At 52.7% G+C, this 21410-nt stretch overlaps 1 protein-coding gene across 1 annotated transcript; it reads right to left on the bottom strand.

The window, feature by feature from the left end:
- Positions 1-7789: 7789 nt before the first annotated feature.
- LOC134338801 (uncharacterized) lies at positions 7790-18048 on the bottom strand. The gene is made up of 4 exons (XM_063034870.1): positions 16992-18048; positions 16327-16387; positions 15873-15923; positions 7790-9268 (listed from the first exon to the last, which is right to left on the bottom strand). Exons 1-4 carry the CDS (start codon positions 17154-17156, stop codon positions 7950-7952), a joined length of 1596 nt encoding a protein of 531 aa, XP_062890940.1. The 5' UTR covers positions 17157-18048; the 3' UTR covers positions 7790-7949.
- Between the last annotated feature and the right edge of the window lie 3362 nt (positions 18049-21410).

Genomic DNA, 21410 nt, shown 5'->3' with positions numbered 1-21410 from the left:
TGTGGATGATCAGCCATGATCACAGTGAATGGCCGGTGCTGGCTCGAAGGGCTGAATGGCCTACTCCTGCACCTATTGTCTGTTGTCTATTGAGATGAGTGGTTGTTGTGGTGTCGGGCAGCTTTACAGCGATGAGGTGGATAGATAATATCAAGCACGGCACGGGCTGAAGGAAGACTCACGGAAATCTTAGAACTGCCGGCAGCAGAAGATTACAGCAATTTGAATAAAATGGTGAGGGTTGTTTGCTTGGCAGCATTTTGTTTTTCAGCATAAATTTGGTTGCAGGGAAGAAGGGTTGACGGCAGGGAATGACTGAAATGCTGACTCTGTTCTAAACTTGGGTCCATGTCCATCGCCATTTGTGCCAAATGTTCCGAATTCCGCCATTCCCTCCCCGTTGGTAAACTCCCGGGATTTTCAAAATCGTCTGTTGCTTGCAGCATCTGAGAGATAGTTCACCGTAAAACAAAATGAAAAACGCCTTGAATGTGGATCACACCTTGGTCGAGTGGTTGAATCAGCAATGTTGTGTTCAGCGGCAGGAAACGCACTGTTATGTTAGGATGAAAGCTGCCCGAGTGTTTCGGATGGGCTGGCGTATTGTCAAGCAACAAAAGAACTTTAAAGGCAGATTCTGTTCCTGGCAGCAGCGCCCCGGAGCTGTGTTACCGTCAGCTGATGCCGCACTGTTTCTCGATGTTAAAGCGGTTCTCTGCCGACCCAGGACATGACAGCGGACACGGTTAAATATGTCAAAGGCAAAGTCACTGCACCGCAGGTCAAACCAGCAGAAGTATGAGATCGCGAACCCGCACCTTGCAAAACCGACGCGAGACCGCGAGGCGCGCACACCCGACTTGTACCCCAGTGTCCACCCCCCCCACAGTACAGTGTACCCCAGTGTCCACCCCCCACAGTACAGTGTACCCCAGTGTGCACCCCCCACAGCACAGTGTACCCCAGTGTGCACCCCCCACAGTACAGTGTACCCCAGTGTGCACCCCCCCACAGTACAGTGTACCTCAGTGTGCACCCCCACAGTACAGTGTACCCCAGTGTCCACCCCCCACAGTACAGTGCACCCCAGTGTGCACCCCCACAGTACAGTGTACCCCAGTGTGCACCCCCACAGTACAGTGTACCCCAGTGTCCACCCCCCACAGTACAGTGCACCCCAGTGTGCACCCCCACAGTACAGTGTACCCCAGTGTCCACCCCACAGTACAGTGTACCCCAGTGTCCACCCCCACAGCACAGTGTACCCCAGTGTCCACCCCCCCACAGTACAGTGTACCCCAGTGTCCACCCCCACAGTACAGTGTACCCCAGTGTGCACCCCCCACAGTACAGTGTACCCCAGTGTCCACCCCCCACAGTACAGTGTACCTCAGTGTGCACCCCCACAGTACAGTGTACCTCAGTGTGCACCCCCACAGTACAGTGTACCCCAGTGTCCACCCCCCACAGTACAGTGTACCCCAGTGTGCACACCCCACAGTACAGTGTACCCCAGTGTGCACCCCCACAGTACAGTGTACCCCAGTGGCTGCCCCCACAGTACAGTGTACCCCAGTGTGCACCCCCCACAGTACAGTGTACCCCAGTGGCTGCCCCCACAGTACAGTGTACCCCAGTGTGCATCCCCACAGTACAGTGTACCTCAGTGTGCACCCCCACAGTACAGTGTACCCCAGTGTCCACCCCCCACAGTACAGTGTACCCCAGTGTGCACCCCCCACAGTACAGTGTACCTCAGTGTGCACCCCCACAGTACAGTGTACCCCAGTGTCCACCCCCCACAGTACAGTGCACCCCAGTGTGCACACCCCACAGTACAGTGTACCCCAGTGTGCACCCCCCACAGTACAGTGTACCCCAGTGGCTGCCCCCACAGTACAGTGTACCCCAGTGTGCATCCCCACAGTACAGTGTACCCCAGTGTCCACCCCCACAGTACAGTGTACCCCAGTGTCCACCCCCACAGCACAGCGTAACCCAGTGCCCACCCCACAGTACAGTGTAACCCAGTGTGCACCCCACAGTACAGTGTACCCCAGTGTGCACCCCCACAGTACAGTGTACCCCAGTGGCCGCCCCCACAGTACAGTGTAACCCAGTGTGCACCCCCCACAGTACAGTGTACCCCAGTGTCCACCCCACAGTACAGCATACCCCAGTGCCCCCCCACAGTACAGTGTACCCCAGTGGCCACCCCCCCACAGTACAGTGTACCCCAGTGTCCACCCCACAGTACAGTGTACCCCAGTGTCTACCCCCACAGTAGTGTACCCCCAGTGTCCACCCCTACAGTACAGTGTACCCCCATGTCCATCCCCCAACAGTACAGCGTACCCCAGTGCCCATCCCCCAACAGTAGTTTACCCCAGTGCTCACCCCAACATTACTGTATCCCAGTGTCCAGCCCCTTGTGGTACAGCGTACCCCAGTGCCCCCCCACAGTACAGCGTACCCCAGTGCTCACTTGGATTTAGCAAAATGAGGAGGGATCTCCTTGAAACCTTTTGAATTTTGTAAGATCGAGATGTGGGGGTGGGGGGAGCCCAGGACCAGAGAGCACAACCTCAGAATAGAGGGACATCCATTGAGAACAGATATGAGGAATTATTTTTTAGCCAGAGGGTGGTGAATCCGTGGAATTTATTGCTGGCCAAGTCATTGGGTATATTTAAAGCTGAAGTAGATAGATTATTGATCAGCAAGGGAGAATGGGGTTAAGAGGGATTATAAATGAGCAGAGCAGACTCCATGGGCAGAATGACCTAATTTTGCTCCAACGTCTTAAGGCTTCCATACTTGATTTCTCAAATAACTATTGAGATTGCGGCATAATGAATTCTGAACCGCTGTTGGGTAAATTCAGGAATTTTGTAATTGCCCAGTGAGCATGTTTGTGATTACTTATTGTCTTAGGCATGTGTTCCCAGCGTGTAAACTCACGTCCTTCTGCAGGTGTGCAGTAGACGGTATCCAAACATGGAATGGAAGCTGGTCTGCAACGGGTAGTCAAAACTGCCCAACGCATCGCCAGCACCCGCCCACCTGCCATCACCGACAGACGCACAGAAAGGTGCCGGGAAAGGGCCAGTGACTTGGATCCCACCCACCGTCTGTCCCACTCCCATCAGGGAGGGGCTACACACCCTGTCTGTCCCACTCCCCTCAGGGAGGGGGCTACACCCTCTGTCTGTCACACTCCCCTCAGGGAGGGGGCTACACACCCTGTCTGTAACACTCCCCTCAGGGAGGGGGCTACACACCCTGTCTGTCCCACTCCCCTCAGGGAGGGGGCTACACACCCTGTCTGTCACACTCCCATCAGGGAGGGGCTACACACCCTGTCTGTCACACTCCCCTCAGGGAGGGGGCTACACACCCTGTCTGTAACACTCCCCTCAGGGAGGGGGCTACACCCTCTGTCTGTCCCACTCCCCTCAGGGAGGGGTCTACACACCCTGTCTGTAACACTCCCCTCAGGGAGGGGGCTACACCCTCTGTCTGTCACACTCCCCTCAGGGAGGGGGCTACACCCTCTGTCTGTCACACTCCCCTCAGGGAGGGGGCTACACACCCTGTCTGTCACACTCCCCTCAGGGAGGGGGCTACACACCCTGTCTGTCCCACTCCCCTCAGGGAGGGGGCTACACACCCTGTCTGTCCCACTCCCCTCAGGGAGGGGGCTACACCCTCTGTCTGTCACACTCCCCTCAGGGAGGGGTCTACACACCCTGTCTGTCCCACTCCCCTCAGGGAGGGGGCTACACACCCTGTCTGTCCCACTCCCCTCAGGGAGGGGTCTACACCCTCTGTCTGTCACACTCCCCTCAGGGGGGGGGCTACACACCCTGTCTGTCACACTCCCCTCAGGGAGGGGGCTACACCCTCTGTCTGTCACACTCCCCTCAGGGAGGGGGCTACACACCCTGTCTGTCACACTCCCCTCAGGGAGGGGGCTACACCCTCTGTCTGTCACACTCCCCTCAGGGAGGGGGCTACACACCCTGTCTGTCCCACTCCCCTCAGGGAGGGGGCTACACCCTCTGTCTGTAACACTCCCCTCAGGGAGGGGGCTACACCCTCTGTCTGTCCCACTCCCCTCAGGGAGGGGGCTACACCCTCTGTCTGTCCCAGTCCCCTCAGGGAGGGGGCTACACCCTCTGTCTGTCACACTCCCCTCAGGGAGGGGGCTACACCCTCTGTCTGTCCCACTCCCCTCAGGGAGGGGGCTACACACCCTGTCTGTCACACTCCCCTCAGGGAGGGGGCTACACACCCTGTCTGTCACACTCCCCTCAGGGAGGGGGCTACACCCTCTGTCTGTCACACTCCCCTCAGGGAGGGGGCTACACAGCATCAAAAAGAGACACAAGAAAGTCTGCAGACGATGGAAATCCCAGAGCGACTCACACACTCAGCAGGTCAGGCAGCGTCTGTGGAAATGGACAAACAGTCGACGTTTTGGTTCAAGACCTTTCTTCAGGACTGAGAAGGAAGGAAGAATCTGAAGAAGAGGGGAGGGGAGGAAAAGGTACAAGGTGGCAGGTGATGGGTGAAACCTAGAGCCTGGAGGAATTCGGGTGGCGTAAAGAGCCGGGAAATTGACTGGAGAAAGAGAGACAGGGCTGGGGAAGGGGAAATCTGATGGGAGAGAAGGCCATGGAAGGGAGGGGAAGGAGAGGAGCACCAGAAGGAGGTGATGGGCAGGTACGGGAGGGAAATGGTGAAGGGGGGCTGGGGGTCATTACCAGAAGTTTGAGAAATCCATGTTCATGCCATTAGGTTGGAGACGACCCAGATGATAAGGTGTCGCTCCTCCAGCCTGAGTGTGGCCTCATTGGAGCAGTGGAGGAGGCCGTGGACTGACATGTCGGAATGGGAATGGGAAGTGGAATTGAAATGGGGGCCACCAGGAAATGGTGCTGTTTCTGAAGATCTCCCAATCTCTGACAGGTTTCACCAATATACCGGAGGCCACACTGGGAGCACCAGATACAGTCGATGACTCCAACACACTCGCAGAAGAAGCGTCCATTGCCCCACCTGGAAGGATTGTCTGCAGCTCTGAATGGTCGTGAGGCAGGAGGGGTCGGGGCAAGTACAGCACTTGTTCCTCTTGCAAGAATAACACAGTTTCTTTCCCTAAGCAACACCTCCACCCTCTAACCCACCCCTCCACCCAGAAACCCACTGCCCCTACACCCACTAAGCCACCCCTACACCCAGAAACCCACCCCTCCACCCACTGACTCACCCCTCCACCCAGAAACCCACCACCCCTACACCCACTAACTCACCCCTCCACCCAGAAACCCACCACCCCTACACCCAGAAACCCACCACCCCTACACCCACTAACCCATCCCTCCACCCAGAAACCCACCACCCCTACACCCAGAAACCCACCCCTACACCCACTAACCCACCCCTACACCCAGAAACCCACCCCTCCACCCAGAAACCCACCACCCCTACACCCACTAACCCACCCCTCCACCCAGAAACCCACCACCCCTACACCCACTAACTCACCCCTCCACCCAGAAACCCACCACCCCTACACCCAGAAACCCATCCCTCCACCCAGAAACCCACCACCCCTACACCCACTAACCCACCCCTCCACCCAGAAACCCACCACCCCTACACCCAGAAACCCACCCCTACACCCACTAACCCACCCCTACACCCAGAAACCCACCCCTCTACCCAGAAACCCACCACCCCTACACCCACTAACCCACCCCTCCACCCAGAAACCCACCACCCCTACACCCACTAACTCAACCCTCCACCCAGAAACCCACCACCCCTACACCCAGAAACCCACCCCTCCACCCAGAAACCCACCACCCCTACACCCACTAACCCACCCCTCCACCCAGAAACCCACCACCCCTCCACCCAGAAACCCACCACCCCTACACCCACTAACCCACCCCTCCACCCAGAAACCCACCACCCCTACACCCAGAAACCCACCCCTACACCCACTAACCCACCCCTACACCCAGAAACCCACCCCTCCACCCAGAAACCCACCACCCCTACACCCACTAACCCACCCCTCCACCCAGAAACCCACCACCCCTACACCCACTAACTCACCCCTCCACCCAGAAACCCACCACCCCTACACCCAGAAACCCACCCCTCCACCCAGAAACCCACCACCCCTACACCCACTAACCCACCCCTCCACCCAGAAACCCACCACCCCTACACCCAGAAACCCACCCCTACACCCACTAACCCACCCCTACACCCAGAAACCTACCCCTACCCCTACACCCACTAACCCACCCCTCAGATACCCACCCCTCCACCCAGAAACCCACCACCCCTACACCCAGAAACCCACCCCTCCAACCAGAAACCCACCACCCCTACACCCACTAACCCAACCCTCCACCCAGAAACCCACCACCCCTACACCCAGAAACCCACCCCTCCACCCAGAAACCCGCCACCCCTACACCCACTAACCCACCCCACCACCCAGAAACCCACCACCCCAACACCCACAAACTCACCCCACCACCCAGAAACCCACCACCCCTACACCCAGAAACCCACCCCTCCACCCAGAAACCCACCACCCCTACACCCACTAACCCACCCCTCCACCCAGAAACCCACCACCATTACACCCAGAAACCCACCACCCCTACACCCACTAACCCACCCCTCCACCCAGAAACCCACCACCCCTACACCCAGAAACCCACCCCTACACCCACTAACCCACCCCTACACCCAGAAACCCACCCCTCCACCCAGAAACCCACCACCCCTACACCCACTAACCCACCCCTCCACCCAGAAACCCACCACCCCTACACCCACTAACCCACCCCTCCACCCAGAAACCCACCATCCCTACACCCAGAAACCCACCCCTACACCCACTAACCCACCCCTACACCCAGAAACCCACCACCCCTACACCCAGAAACCCACCCCTACCCCCTCTACCCCACCCCTACACCCAGAAACCCACCCCTCCACCCAGAAACCCACCACCCCTACACCCACTAACCCACCCCTCCACCCAGAAACCCACCACCCCTACACCCACTAACTCACCCCTCCACCCAGAAACCCACCACCCCTACACCCAGAAACCCACCCCTCCACCCAGAAACCCACCCCTACACCCACTAACCCACCCCTACACCCAGAAACCTACCCCTACCCCTACACCCACTAACCCACCCCTCAGATACCCACCCCTCCACCCAGAAACCCACCACCCCTACACCCAGAAACCCACCCCTCCACCCAGAAACCCACCACCCCTACACCCACTAACCCAACCCTCCACCCAGAAACCCACCCCTACACCCACTAACCCACCCCTACACCCAGAAACCCACCCCTCCACCCAGAAACCCACCACCCCTACAGCCACTAACCCACCCCTCCACCCAGAAACCCACCCCTCCACACCCCATTCAAACCCCTCCCTCACCCCCTCCCTATCTCTGTAACCCCCACACTCCCCCCTCCTGTTCAAACCCCTCCCTCACCCCCTCCCTATCTCTGTAACCCCTACACTCCCCCCTCCTGTTCAAACCCCTCCCTCACCCCCTCCCTATCTCTGTAACCCCTACACTCCCCCCTCCTGTTCAAACCCCTCCATCACCCTCTCCCTATCTCTGTAACCACTACACTCCCCACCCTCCCATTCAAACCCCTCCCTCATGGCTCGTCCCCTCCCCTCCCAGTGCCGACCCAGAGACCAGACGGTTAATGTTGATGCTTTATTTCGTTAAGGAGCTCGATCCCTGCATCTAGTCCACCCAGAAGGTCGGAGTCCAGGCCGAGGGAAGAGTCTGCTGGTGGAGTCAGCGGTAGGAAGGATGTCTAGGATCCCTCTCTCTTCCTTGTCATGCCTCGAATGCCTCGGATGTGTTGTGGGGGGGAGGGGGCTATTGTTCACCCCTCCCCTGACGGAACCGAGACCCCCAGTTCCTGGCGTCATCCACAGGCCCCCGTGGGATGTCCCGGTGGGAAGGGACACTCACCCCCGGCTCCTGGTCGTGGGCCCTTGGCCTGAGAGAAGGGCGGGGGCGAGGGGGGCAGGAAGGAGGTGGAGGAGAGGATGGAGTGGGTTCCCAGGGTTGGGGCCGCAGCTGGCGGTGGGCAACGGGACCCCGGCGGTACACTGGCCCGTGTTCGTCCCCACCCCTCAGGGGGGAGTGGGGGGAGGTGACGGGGAGGTGACCGCGGGGAGGCATCCCCTCAGAGTGAGAGAGCACCCGCTGGACACAACCAGCGGCCCAGAGCCGACCTCCTTCCTCACCCGGATGATGAGGGTGAGGGTGAGGGTGAGGGTGAGAGTGGGGTGAGGGTGAATCCTCCCCGTCCTCTCCCTCAGAGGTGGGAGGGTGGGATCCCGAGGGGAGAGTGGCAGGGCATGGGGGTGAGGCTGAGGAGGAGGGGGAGGGGAGGGGCAGCCGGCTGGCTCCCTCATGGGGATGGACAGCCCGATGGAGGCGAGGGTTGGGGACGAGGTGGATGGTGGGTGGAGGAGTGTTTTCCTCACCTACCCTTTCCTGCTCACTCTCTTCCTCCTCACCCTCAGAGGTCGGAGGGTGGGAATCCTGCTGGACAATGGAGGGGCAGGGGGAAGGGGAGGATGAAGGAGAGTGGGAGGCAGAGGGTGAGGAGATGAAGGATTGGGAGGGGATGGACGAGGCGAGGGAGAGGGGCTGGGAGATGAGGGAGGGGGTGGGGCGGGTGGAGACGAGGGAGTAGGAAGGGCGGGAGATGAGGCTGGGTGCGGCTCGGGTAGAGACGAGGAAGAGGGAGGGTTGGGAAGAGATGAGGGAGGGGGTGGCACGAGAGCGGAGGGATGGGGACGGACGGGAGGAGTGGGAATCCCGAAGATAGCGAGGAGGAGAGGGGGTGGGGGAGGGTGGGCGTGTCTCCATCTCCTTCTCGTCGCCATCTCCATTGTAGACCACGCTGGTGAGGGAGGTGGGAGGGCTCAGGGAGCCACAGGGAGGGGCAGGCTGCCCCTGAGAGGGAGGGTTCCAGAGGCGAGTGTGGGGGCGGGGGCGGGAGCGAGAGTCACCTCGCGGCCCCTTCCTGGGCTCTGCCTCCTCGGGGTTGGCGAGGGAGGGTGTTGGGGTGGGCGTCTCCCTCGGTGGATCTCCTCCGCTCAGGCCAAGGCACACCTGGGGCAAAGGTGAGGGGCAGGGGGAGAGGCAGTGGGTCTGCGAAGGAGGGGCTGGCGCAGGCTCGCCTAGGGGTAGAGGAGGAAGAGGGTGGTATATGGGGAGAGGGGAGGGAGGAGAGTTAGGAGGGAAGGGATGGGATGGAGGTAGGGAGGAGAAAAAAAAGTGAAACATAATTCAGATTGTGTCGTGGTTGAAGACAACCCCCTCCCACCGCTCTCGACCCCCTGAACACATATCTTTATCTACCTACACCACTCCCTTACACCAAAACCAGCCCTTGACACGGACCCCTTTCCCAGGATACAAGAGCTTTGGGCGAGACAGATGTGCGGGGCAGCGAGGATGGGTGCTTCCTTCCTACACAGGTAGGACGTAGGGAATGAGGTGTTAGCATACATCTTGAGAGGACCAGCAAGGACGTAATGCTGAGGCTTTACAAAGCTCTGCTCGGACTGCAACCGGGGTTTTGGGCCTTTATCTCAGAAAAGGTGTGTTGGCATTGGAGAGGGTGCAGAGGATGTTGACAAAACTATGGAAGGGTGAATGTAAAAGCAGTGTTTGATGGCTCTGGGCCTGTACTCGCAGGAGTTTAGAAGAATGGTGGGGGTGGGCATCTCACTGAAACCTTCTGAATGGTGAAAGGCCTCGATAGAGTGGATGTGGAGAGGATGTTTCCTATAGTCAGGGAGTCCAGGACTAGAGGGCACACTCTCAGAATAGAGGGGTGTTCACTTAGAACGGAGAAGAGGAGGAATTTCTTTAGACAGAGGGTGGTAAATCTGTGGAACTAATTGCCACAGGCAACTGTGGAGGCCAGCTGGGCCAGATGTTGGGTATAATTAAAGCGAAGTTTTATAGATTCTTGATTCATTGGGGCATCAAAGATTACAGGAGAATGGGGTTGAGAGGGATAATATGATTGAATGGTGGAGCAGACACAATGGGCCAAATTCTGCTCCATATCTCATGGTCTAATAACAACAGCAGTGTGTAGGGATGACAATCTTCGGGGATTGGCCGGTGAGGACACTTGGGTGGAGCTTCGAAATGAGAAGGGGAGGGTATAGACCCCAATCCACTCCACCTGCAGTGGTTAATGGAAGCCTGGCAAGACAGTGTAGAGAAATTGCTCATCATTGTAAGAATATTTGGGTTGTATGAGTGGGAGATTTTAACTGGGGCACCGGGAGTGATGGAATGCAATGGATTAAAGTTTATGAAATTCACCCAGTGGCCACCTGTAAACCTGCTTGGTAATGCAAATATCTAATCAGCCAATCACGTGGCAGCAACCAATGCATAAAAGCATGCAGACATGGTCAAGAGGTTCAGTTGTTCAGACTGAACATCAGAATGGGGAAGAAATGTGATCGAAGTGACTTTGACTGTGGAATGATAGTTGGTGGCAGATGAGCTGGTTTGAGTATCTCAGAAACTGCTCGTCTCCTTTATTAGGGACATCCACAACGTGGGCACAGACTCAAAGTTTGACACAGGAGCAGCTTCATCCCCTCTGAGTGGACAATGAACCCACAAACTCTTCCTCAGTATTTTCCCTCCTCACTGCGTGTTTAGTTTCGAATTGTCTATATTTATTACATTCTTAGAGATTTTATGATTACGTATTACAATGCTCTGTGGCCACAAAACAACAAATCTTACTGCATATGCCAGTGAGATTCAACCTGATTCCAATTCAGGAGCTGTCTCAAAAAGTGGCCACTAAGAGAATGTCCAGGAATGTCCTCTCATCAGGGGGACCCCACTCAGGAGGGTGCAACAGTCAGGAAATTGTGAGTCCAACAGAAATAATCCTGTCAGTTCTCAGATTGTGATGGGAAAGGATAGGACAGGTCCACAGGTCAGGCTGGATCTGATTTGAGAGGAATTTGACAAGGTCAAGCTGGGTTTGAGTGGGTGAGTCCACTTGAAGGTGAAGGAGTGAATCAGCAGACAGGAGAAAGACTGAAAATCTAGCTGAGCTGAGTGGTGTCACAACAACACCCTGTCACGCAACGCCAGCAAGACCAAGGAACTGATTGTAGACTTCAGGAGAGGAAACCAGAGGTTCATGAACCAGTAATCATCGGAGGACCAGAGGTTGAGAGGGTCAGTAACTTGAAATTCCTGGGCGTTACTATTTCAGAGGTCCTGTCCTGACCCCAGCACGTAACTGCAATCGCAAAGAAAGCACGACACCAACTCAACTTCCTTAGGCAACATACATCAAAGTTGCTGGTGAACGCAGCAGGCCAAGCAGCATCTATAGGAAGAGGCGCAGTCGACGTTTCAGGCCGAGACCCTTCGTCAGGACTAACTGAAGGAAGAACTCTTCCTTCAGTTAGTCCTGACGAAGGGTCTCGGCCTGAAACGTCGACTGCGCCTCTTCCTATAGATGCTGCTTGGCCTGCTGCGTTCACCAGCAACTTTGATGTATGTTGCTTGAATTTCCAGCATCTGCAGAATTCCTGTTGTTTACGTTCAACTTCCTTAGGAATCAGTTGAGGTTCGGTATGACATCGAAAACGTTGACAAACTTCGATAGGTGTGTGGTGGAGAGTGTGCTGACTGGCTACATCACATCCTGGTATGGAAACACCAACGCCCTTGAATGGAAAATCCAACAAAAGGTAGTGGATTCAGCCCCGTCCATCACGGGTGAAGCCCTCCCAACCATTGAGCACATCTACGTTAAACACTGGCGAAGGAAAGCAGCATCCTTCACTCTCAGCCTCTTGCTCCGATTTAAAAAAGACCGTTTAAAATTCCCCTCCGTTTTAAACCTTTGGCGCTCTACGTCACGAGCCTGCGCACTCTAGCCTCTTTTCCTCGAGCAGTGTGAAAAAAAAGACTTCTCTCTGAGTTTCCTTTACTCTCAGCCTCTTGCTCCGCCAAAGGTTTAAAAAGGAAAATTGAAGCAATAGTGATAAGTGGGGACACTGAAAAGGCATTTGATGCGGTTAATTGGAATTTTCTACATGACACAATTATTAAAACTATATGGGCACCAGACGACAATCCTGCTGCTAGGATTAAATTCAATGGATATTTATCTAATAGTTTTACCCTAGAAAGGGGCACGAGACAGGGTTGTGCATGGTCACCGCTACTCTTCACATTATATCTGGAACCATCAGCTCAACACATCAGACAAAATGAAGATATCAGGGGAATTGCTATTAAAGGGACAGAACATAAATTGCCCTGTTACGTGATGATATTTTGATCTGTCTAGGGCAACCAACATACTCTTTACCTAAGTTGATGCAATCCTTTGAACAATATGGTCAATTATCAGGGTACAAGATGAACATAGATAAAACCCAACTACTTTCATATAACTATAGCCCACCAAGAGAAATTGAAAGTAGATATCCTTGGGTATGGCAAACAGAGTCTGTCAAATATTTGGGCATCATTATGCTAAAAGATTTGGCAAAATTATCGGAATGCAATTATCATGTTATACATAAAAAATTAAGGAAGATATAACAAGAAGGAACCGAATTCCTTTTCTTGGTCTCAGTTCAAGGATTGAATCTGTTAAAATGAATATACTGCCCAGATTACTATATCTCTTTTGGACCCTACCAATAGATTAAGCAAAATCAATTCAATGAATGGAACAAGAGGCTATCAAGGTATATATGGCGAAGTAAAAGGCCTAGGGTTCGTCTCAAAATTTTGCAATTAGCCAAGGAAAAGGGGGGATGGGGCCTACCTTCTCTTAGAGATTATTATTTTGCAGCACAGTTGAGAGCCGTGATATGCTGGTGCAACACATCATATGATGCTCAATGGAAAAACATTGAGGAGGGGATACTTTCCATCCCCATACAGGCAATTTTGGCTGATAACAACCTACAAAGTTACATAAATACATGGGTGAAATGGACTCTTAAAATATGGAAAACTATTATAAAAGAATATAAACTAGAGAGAGACATTGCAATTCTTAAATGGTGTGCATATGACTCGGATTTTACACCAAATAAACTGGATGCTAGATTTAAGGACTGGACAGCTAAAGGAACAACAGCTATTTGCAATATAATGAAAGAAGGAACAATGTTCAGTTTTGAAATGCTCAAAGAGAAACACTTATTAGAAAAACAAGACTTTTACCGATATTTACAGATGGGACAGTATGTTAATAGGACGGTTAAATATGTAACCAAGGCAAGTACATGTCTGATAGAGCTGTTTAGAAAAGCATATAATTCAGACATGGTAGTAGAATCATTTCAAGCGTGTATAAGGGTTTGTCAAATCTTAAAACACATTCGACTTCATACATTAAAACAAAATGGGAGAAGGAAGGAGGGATAATAATATCTGAGGAAGACTGGACAATAATATGGAGGTATCAACGGAAGTGTACCAGCTCACAGAAATGGAGAGAGTTCGGGTGGAAAAACTTGATAAAATATTTTATTACACCCTCTCAGAAATCCCATTATGACAGTAACCTCCCTGTTTGCTGGAGAAATTGTGGAAATCAAAATGCAAACCAGGAACGCCCTGTTATCAAAGACTATTGGAGTGGGATACACAATGCCCTACAAGACATCTTTAAATGTGAGATACCCTTAGAGAGTAAGACCATATATTTTTAGTATATACTTCAAGAATGGTTGAAAAGAGATAAATATTTAATATGTACTGCTGGTGGCTGGTAAAAAGAACCTTACCAGGAAATGGTTATCACAGGAGAGCCCTACTTTAAATGTATGGATGGAAATTACAATGGACATTTACAAAATGGAGAAGGTAACAGTATCTGTTAATCATAAGTTGGAACAATTTGATTCATACTGGGAAAAATGGTTTAACTACATTAAATTTTGAGAGTGCTGAGTTTGTATGTTCCTGTCAGGATTAAAGGCTGAGTGAATAAGAATAAGGAACCTTGGTTCTCAAGGGATATTGCAACTCTGATAAAGAAGAAGAGAGAGTTGTATGACATGTATAGGAAACAGGGAGTAAATAAGGTGCTTGAGGAGTATAAAAAATGCAAGAAAATACTTAAGAAGGAAATCAGGAGGGCTAAAAGAAGACATGAGGTTGCCTTGGCAGTCAAAGTGAAGGATAATCCAAAGAGCTTTTATAGATATATTAGGAGTAAAAGGATTGTAAGGGATAAAATTGGTCCTCTTGAAGGTAAGAGTGGTCGGCTATGTGTGGAACCAAAAGAAATGGGGGAGATCTTAAATGGGTTCTTTGCGTCTGTATTTACTAAGGAAACTGGCATGAAGTCTATGGAATTAAGGGAAACAAGTAGTGAGATCATGGAAACTGTACAGGTTGAAAAGGAGAAGGTGCTTGCTATCTTGAGGCATATTAAAGTGGATAAATCCCCGGGACCTGACAGGGTATTCCCTCAGATCTTGAAGGAGACTAGTGTTGAAATTGCAGGGGCCCTGGCAGATATATTTAAGATGTTGGTGTCTACAGGTGAGGTGCCGGAGGACTGGAGAATGGCTCATGTTGTTCCGTTGTTTAAAAAGAAAAGTCATCCAGGAAATCTGGTTCAAGAACAGTTACTACCCCTCAACCATCAGGCTCTTGAACAAAAGGGGACAACTACACTCACTTGCCCCACAACCAGTGATATCACTTTCAGGGACTCTCAACGCATTATCTCATGTTCTCCTTATTTATTACTATTTGTTTAGATTTGCATTTGCACAGTTTGTGGTCTTCTGCAGCCTGGTTCATTGATCCTGTTATCCTTACTATTCTGTAGAATTGCTGAGTATTCCCACAGGAAAATGAATCCCAGGGTTGTCTATGGTAACGTATTTATACTTCCATCATCAGAGATCCCCACCACCCAGGCCAGGCTCTCTTCTCACTTCTGCCATCAGGTAGAAGGTACAGGAGCCTCAGGACTCACACCACCAGGTTCAAGAACAGTTACCACCCCTCAACTATCAGGCCCCTGAACAAAAGGGGATAGTTACACTCACTTGCCTCATCATTGAAATGTTTCTACAACCAATGATCTCACTTTAGGAACTCTTTATCTCATTATTCCATTATTTATTGCTAATTATTTTTTATTTGCATTTGTTGTCTTCTACACTCTGGTTGATCCTTCATTGACTGTGTTATAGTTACTATTCTGTAGATTTGTTGAGTATGTCCGCAGGAAAACAAATCTCAGGGTTTTATACAGTGACATATATATACTTTGTACTGCTCCCAAAAAATTCCACTATTCAACCTTCCTGTCCTCCCCCACCCCACACTGCTCCACTGTGGAAGAGGGTTCTCTAACAGAGGGATATATCTCTTGTCCCAAACAGGAGAAAATCTGCAGATGCTGGAAATCCAAAGCAACACACACAAAATGCTGGAGGAACTCAGCAGGCCAGGCAGCATCTGTGGAAAAGCGTACAGTTGACGTTTTGGGCCAAGACCCTTCAACAAGACTGAACATCTGTCCTGCTGAAACGTCAACTGTACTCTTTTCCATAGACGTGTCTGGCCTGCTGAGTTCCTCCAGCATTTTGTGTGATGTACCTGTGGTATCTGTTGATTCTCAGAGAGGGATCTCTTGATTTGAGACCTTGAGGGAGTGGAACCTCAAGGGGAGGGATGAGGACTCTCCAGGAGGACTGATGTCATCTGGTGAATTTACCCCCCTCCCACCTCCCCAGGACTTACCTGCTGCGGCTCCCATAAGGTGTGAGAACTCCAGCTCTGGGGATCCCCTACCTGCGGAGGAACACAGACCCTCTGTCAGTGAATGACTTCCTCACCGACCCCTTGCCAAGGGAGGGAGAGTGCCTCACAAACTCACACAGACCCCTCGCTTGATTGTAAGACCTCCAACTCACTCACTCCCTCCTAAAAACCTCTGTCATTCCCTCTCATTTCCACCCCTCATCTTCTCTCTCTCTCTGTGTTGTGTGTGTCTATGGATAGATATCCGTTCTCCTTCTCCCCCCACTTCTCTCTATCTTTCACTCCCTCTATTCCCCTCTCTCCCTCTCCCCCATTCTTTCTCCCTCCCCTGTATTTCTCTCTCTCCACCCCCCAGGACAAAGGGAAATGGTGATGGACCCCTGGTGCAGATTTCACCCTTTCACCGTGACGTTGTTTCCAAATCAACACTCACGTTTTCTCTGAACCATCTTGCGTTTGAAACCAATGGCTGTCATCTGGAACTTGGAATAAACCTGTAGAAAGAGGGGTCACAGGTCACAATTAGAGCTGGAACCCTGGCTGAACTCTCCCCCGCTCTCCCCCACCCCCCCCCGAGGGGACACTGGGCTGGGTAGAGGGGAGACTGGGGTGGAGGAGAGGGGAGACTGGGGGTGGAGAGAGGGGAGACTGGGGGTGGGAGAGGGGAGACTGGGGGTGGGGGAGAGGGGAGACTGGGGGTGGAGAGAGGGGAGACTGGGGGTGGGAGAGGGGAGACTGGGGGTGGGGGAGAGGGGAGACTGGGGGTGGAGAGAGGGGAGACTGGGGTGGGGGAGAGGGGACACTGGGCTGGGGAGAGGGGTAGAGATGAGACTGGAGGATGGAGGGGAGACTGGGGGTGTGGGGGGAAAGGGGAGGGGATAATGTGGGAGTGGGTGGAAGCGGGGATGGAGGGGAGACTGGGGGTTGGGGGTAGACCGGTGTGGTTGGAGGGGGAGAGGGGAGACTGGGGGTGGGAGAGAGGGGAGACTGGGGGTGGGGAGAGGGGAGACTGGGGGTGGGGAGAGGGGAGACTGGGGGTGGGAAAAGGTATGGGATTTGGTAATCTGGGGCGGGGGGTGTTGGCTATTGAAGACTCACCATGAGAATGGTGGTGGTGATGATGATCACGAGGATAACAGTGCCAAAGGAACCCAGGAGGATCTGCCTAAGGTACTCGCAGCATTCTCCTTCCCCTGACTCCCTCGTACAGGGGTTCTCTGCCTCGTCCAGCGCTACGTTTCTCCACGACAGCAATGTAGCCATTGGGAGGAGGGAGTTAGAGCCCTGTGGAGGCTTCTCCTCCTCCCTCCTCCTCCTCTGTCACACTCTTGAGGTGCTCTCTCTCTCCTTCTTCACTCCTGCTCTCTCACTCACGGTCTCAACGGCCTCTCACTCTTCCTGCCGTTGCTCCCTCTCTCAGTCGTGGGCTTTAGCTTCTCTCCCTCTTTCTGTCAGGGTCCAGGCAATGTCTGCTGTTCCCCTGCCCCTCGTCAAGGCCCTCACTGAAAGGAGGCATTGTGACCCGGGCCAGACTGGCGAGTGTTGTTTGTGATGTGGGTGAGTGATGGCAGGAGGGGCGTGAGAGGGAGGGAGGAGAGGGGGAGGGGTGGGATGAGAGGAGGGGAGGGGGGAGTCAGGGAGGAGAGGGAGAGGGGTTGGGTTAGGGGGAGGGGAATGGTTGGGAGAAGAAGGCAGAGGAACTCAGGGTAGTGGAGGGAATAGAAGAGGAGAAAGGAAAGGAGGGGGAGGGGAGAGAGGGAGTGATTGAAAGAGAGAGGGGGTATGAAGTGTGAAACTTGTGAAGAGCCTGAAATAGACAGAAGGTAAGGATACTCCCATAGCTGTCCCCTGATCGGACAGGATAACCCCATAAACGTATCCCTACGGGACAGGATAACCCATAAACATATCACTACGGGACAGGATATCCCATAAACGTATCCCTACGGGACAGGATAACCCATTAACGTATCCCTACGGGACAGGATAACCCATAAACGTATCCCTACGGGACAGGATAACCTATAAACGTATTGCTACGGGACAGGATAACTCATAAACATGACCCTACAATACAGGATAGCCCCGTAACCGTCCCCCTACGGATCAGGATAATCTAACTGTATCCCTACGCTACAAGCTTCTCCAGTGCCCGTCTCCCAATGGTACAGTGTACCCCAGTGCCCATCCCCCAATGGTACAGTGTACCCCAGTGCCCATCCCCCCACGGTACAGTGTACCCCAGTAAGTGAGTATAAATAATGTGGGCTGCCTTAACGACGATCACCCAGTAGTACTCACATCGACAGTGATGGAATGCTTTGAGAGGTTGGTCATGACTAGACTGAACTCCGGCCTCAGCAAGGACCTGAACCCACTGCAGTTTGCCTCTCGCCACAATAGGTCAACGGCAGACGCAATCTCCATGGCTCTCCACACGGCTTTAGACCACCTGGACAACTCAAACACCTACATTCATCGACTATTCCTACAATCCTGATGGAGATGTTACAGAACCTGGGCCTCTGTACCTCCCTCTACAATTGGATCCTCAACTTCCTAACCGGAAGACCACAGTCTGTGCGGATTGGTGATAACATCTCCTCCTCGCTGACGATCAACACTGGCACACCTCCGGGGTGTGTGCTTAGCCCACTGCTCTACTCTCTCTATACACATGACTGTGTGGCTAGGCATAGCTCAAATACCATCTATAAACTTGCTGACGATACAACTATTGTTGGTAGAATCTCAGGTGGTGACAAGAGGGCGTACAGGAGTGAGATATGCCAACCAGTGGAGTGGTGCCATAGCAACAACCTGGCACTCAACGTCAGTGAGACGAAAGAGCTGATTGTGGACTTCAGGAAGGGTAAGACGAAGGAACACATACCAATCATCTTAGAGGGATCAGAAGTGGAGAGAGTGAGCAGCTTCAAGTTCCTGGGTGTCAAGATCTCTGAGGATCTAACCTGGTTCCAACATATCGATGTAGTTATAAAGAAGGCAAGACAACAGCTATACTTTATTAGGAGTTTGAAGAGATTTGGCATGTCAACAAATACACTCAAAAACCTCTATGGATGTACCATATTCTATATTGCCTGTATTCTGACAGGCTGCATCTCTGTCTGGTATGGAGAGGCTGCTGCACAGGACCAAAAGAAGCTGCAGAGGGTTGTAAATCTAGTCGGCTCCATTATGGGTACTAGCCTACAAAGTACCCAGGACATCTTCAAGGAGCGGTGTCTCAGAAAGGCAGCGTCCATTATTAAAGACCTCCAGCACCCAGGGCAGCCCTTCTCTCACTGTCACCATCAGGTAGGAGATACAGAAGCCTGAAGACACACACTCAGCGATTCAGGAACAGCTTCTTCCCCTCTGCCATCCGATTCCTAAATGAACATTGAACCCGTGAACACTACCTCACTTTTTTAATATATATTATTTCTGGTTTTGCACATTTTAAAATCTATTCAATATAGGTATATTGTAATTGATTGATTGATTTTATTTTATTATTTTTTTCTTCTGTATTATGTATTGCAGTGAACTTCTGCTGCTGAGTTAACAAATTTCACTGCACATGCTGGTGATAATAAACCTGATTCTGAATTGACAGCCCATTCCCCCAACTGTACAGTGTACCCAGTGTCCATCCCCCAACTGTACAGTGTACCCAGTGCCCACCCCAACTGTACAGTGTACCCCGTGCCCACCCCCAACTGTACAGTGTACCCAGTGCCCAGCCCCCAACTGTACAGTATTCCCCCAGTGTCCATCCCCCAATGGTACAGTGTACCCCAGTGCCCACCCCCAATGGTACAGTGTACCCCCAGTGCCCACCCCCAATGGTACAGTGTACCCCAGTGCCCATCTCCCAACGGTACAGTGTACCCCAGTGCCCATCTCCCAATGGTACAGTGTACCCCAGTGCCCATCTCCCAAGGGTACAGTGTACCCCAGTGTCCATCTCCCAATGGTACAGTGTACCTCAGTGCCCATCTCCCAACGGTACAGTGTACCCCAGTGCCCATCTCCCAACGGTACAGTGTACCCCAGTGCCCATCTCCCAATGGTACAGTGTACCTCAGTGCCCATCTCCCAACAGTACAGTGTACCCCAGTGCCCATCTCCCAACGGTACAGTGTACCTCAGTGCCCATCTCCCAACGGTACAGTGTACCCCAGTGCCCATCTCCCAACGGTACAGTGTACCTCAGTGCCCATCTCCCAACAGTACAGTGTACCCCAGTGCCCATCTCCCAATGGTACAGTGTACCTCAGTGCCCATCTCCCAACAGTACAGTGTACCCCAGTGCCCATCTCCCAACGGTACAGTGTACCTCAGTGCCCATCCCCCAATGGTACAGTGTACCCCAGTGCCCATCCCCCACCGGTACAGTGTACCCGTGCCCATCTCCCAACGGTACAGTGTACCCCAGTGCCCATCCCCCAATGGTACAGTGTACCCCAGTGCCCATCTCCCAATGGTACAGTGTACCCCTAGTGCCCATCCCCTTGTGGTACAGGGTACCCCTGTGCCCGTCCCCTATAAAAAGACTGATGAAACCAATGTGTACAAGAAGACAAATAAAAAAGTAAGTCAGGTGGAGAACATAAGTTGTAGAGTCTGTGTGTGTTTGAATTAGTTCAGCGTTGAGGTTTGTGAAGGTATCCAAGCTGGTTATCCATTGGCAGGGAGGAAGCGAGAGAGAAGGAAAGGGAGAGGTGACATGGAGAGAGGGAGGTGTGGAGGGTCGGGAGCAGAGGGGAAGGGAGGAGAGAGGAGAGGAGAGCGCGTCAGGAAGGGTCGGGGGAAGGATGAGGGGAGAGAACGTGCAAAATGACTAACCCCCGCTGTTAGAGAGGGAGGGGACAGTGCGGAGAATGACCCCCCCCCACTGTTAGAGAGGGAGGGGGCAGTGTGGAGAATGACTCCCCCCTCCCCCCCCCGCTGTCAGAGTACAAAGTACATGGGTGGGTAATCGAGTAATCTCAGCAAATCTATAGAACGGATCTATAACAAGACCAACTGACAAACGCAAAGATACATAAATAGCGATAAATCATGAGAAAATGATAGAGAGTCTTTAAAGTGAGATCATTGGTTGTGGGAACATCTCAATGGATGGGGCAAGTGAGTGTAGCCATCTCCTTTGGTTCAGGAGCCTGATGATTGAGGGGTGGTAACTGTTCTTGAACCTGGTGGTGCGAGTCCTCAGGCTCCTGCACCTTCTACCTGATGGCAGCAGTGAGAAGAGAGCCTGGCCTGGGTGGTGGGGATCTCTGACGATGGATGCTGTGTTTCATGTAGGCGTGTTCAATAGTTGGAAATGTTTTACCTGTGATGGACTGGGCCATACCCAATACCTTTTGAGGGGTTTTCTACTGAGGCATTGGTGTCCGCATACAGATTGTAATGTAACCAGTCAGCACACCTTCCACCACAAATCCATCGGTTCGGTAACACCCAGGAATTTAAAGTTACTGACCTCTCTACCTCTGACCTCTGATG

The sequence above is a fragment of the Mobula hypostoma genome, chromosome 28, assembly GCF_963921235.1.
Source record: "Mobula hypostoma chromosome 28, sMobHyp1.1, whole genome shotgun sequence".
Taxonomy (NCBI): domain Eukaryota; kingdom Metazoa; phylum Chordata; class Chondrichthyes; order Myliobatiformes; family Myliobatidae; genus Mobula; species Mobula hypostoma.
Note: the sequence above shows the minus strand (reverse complement) of the source record. Positions and strands in the feature narration are given on the sequence as shown.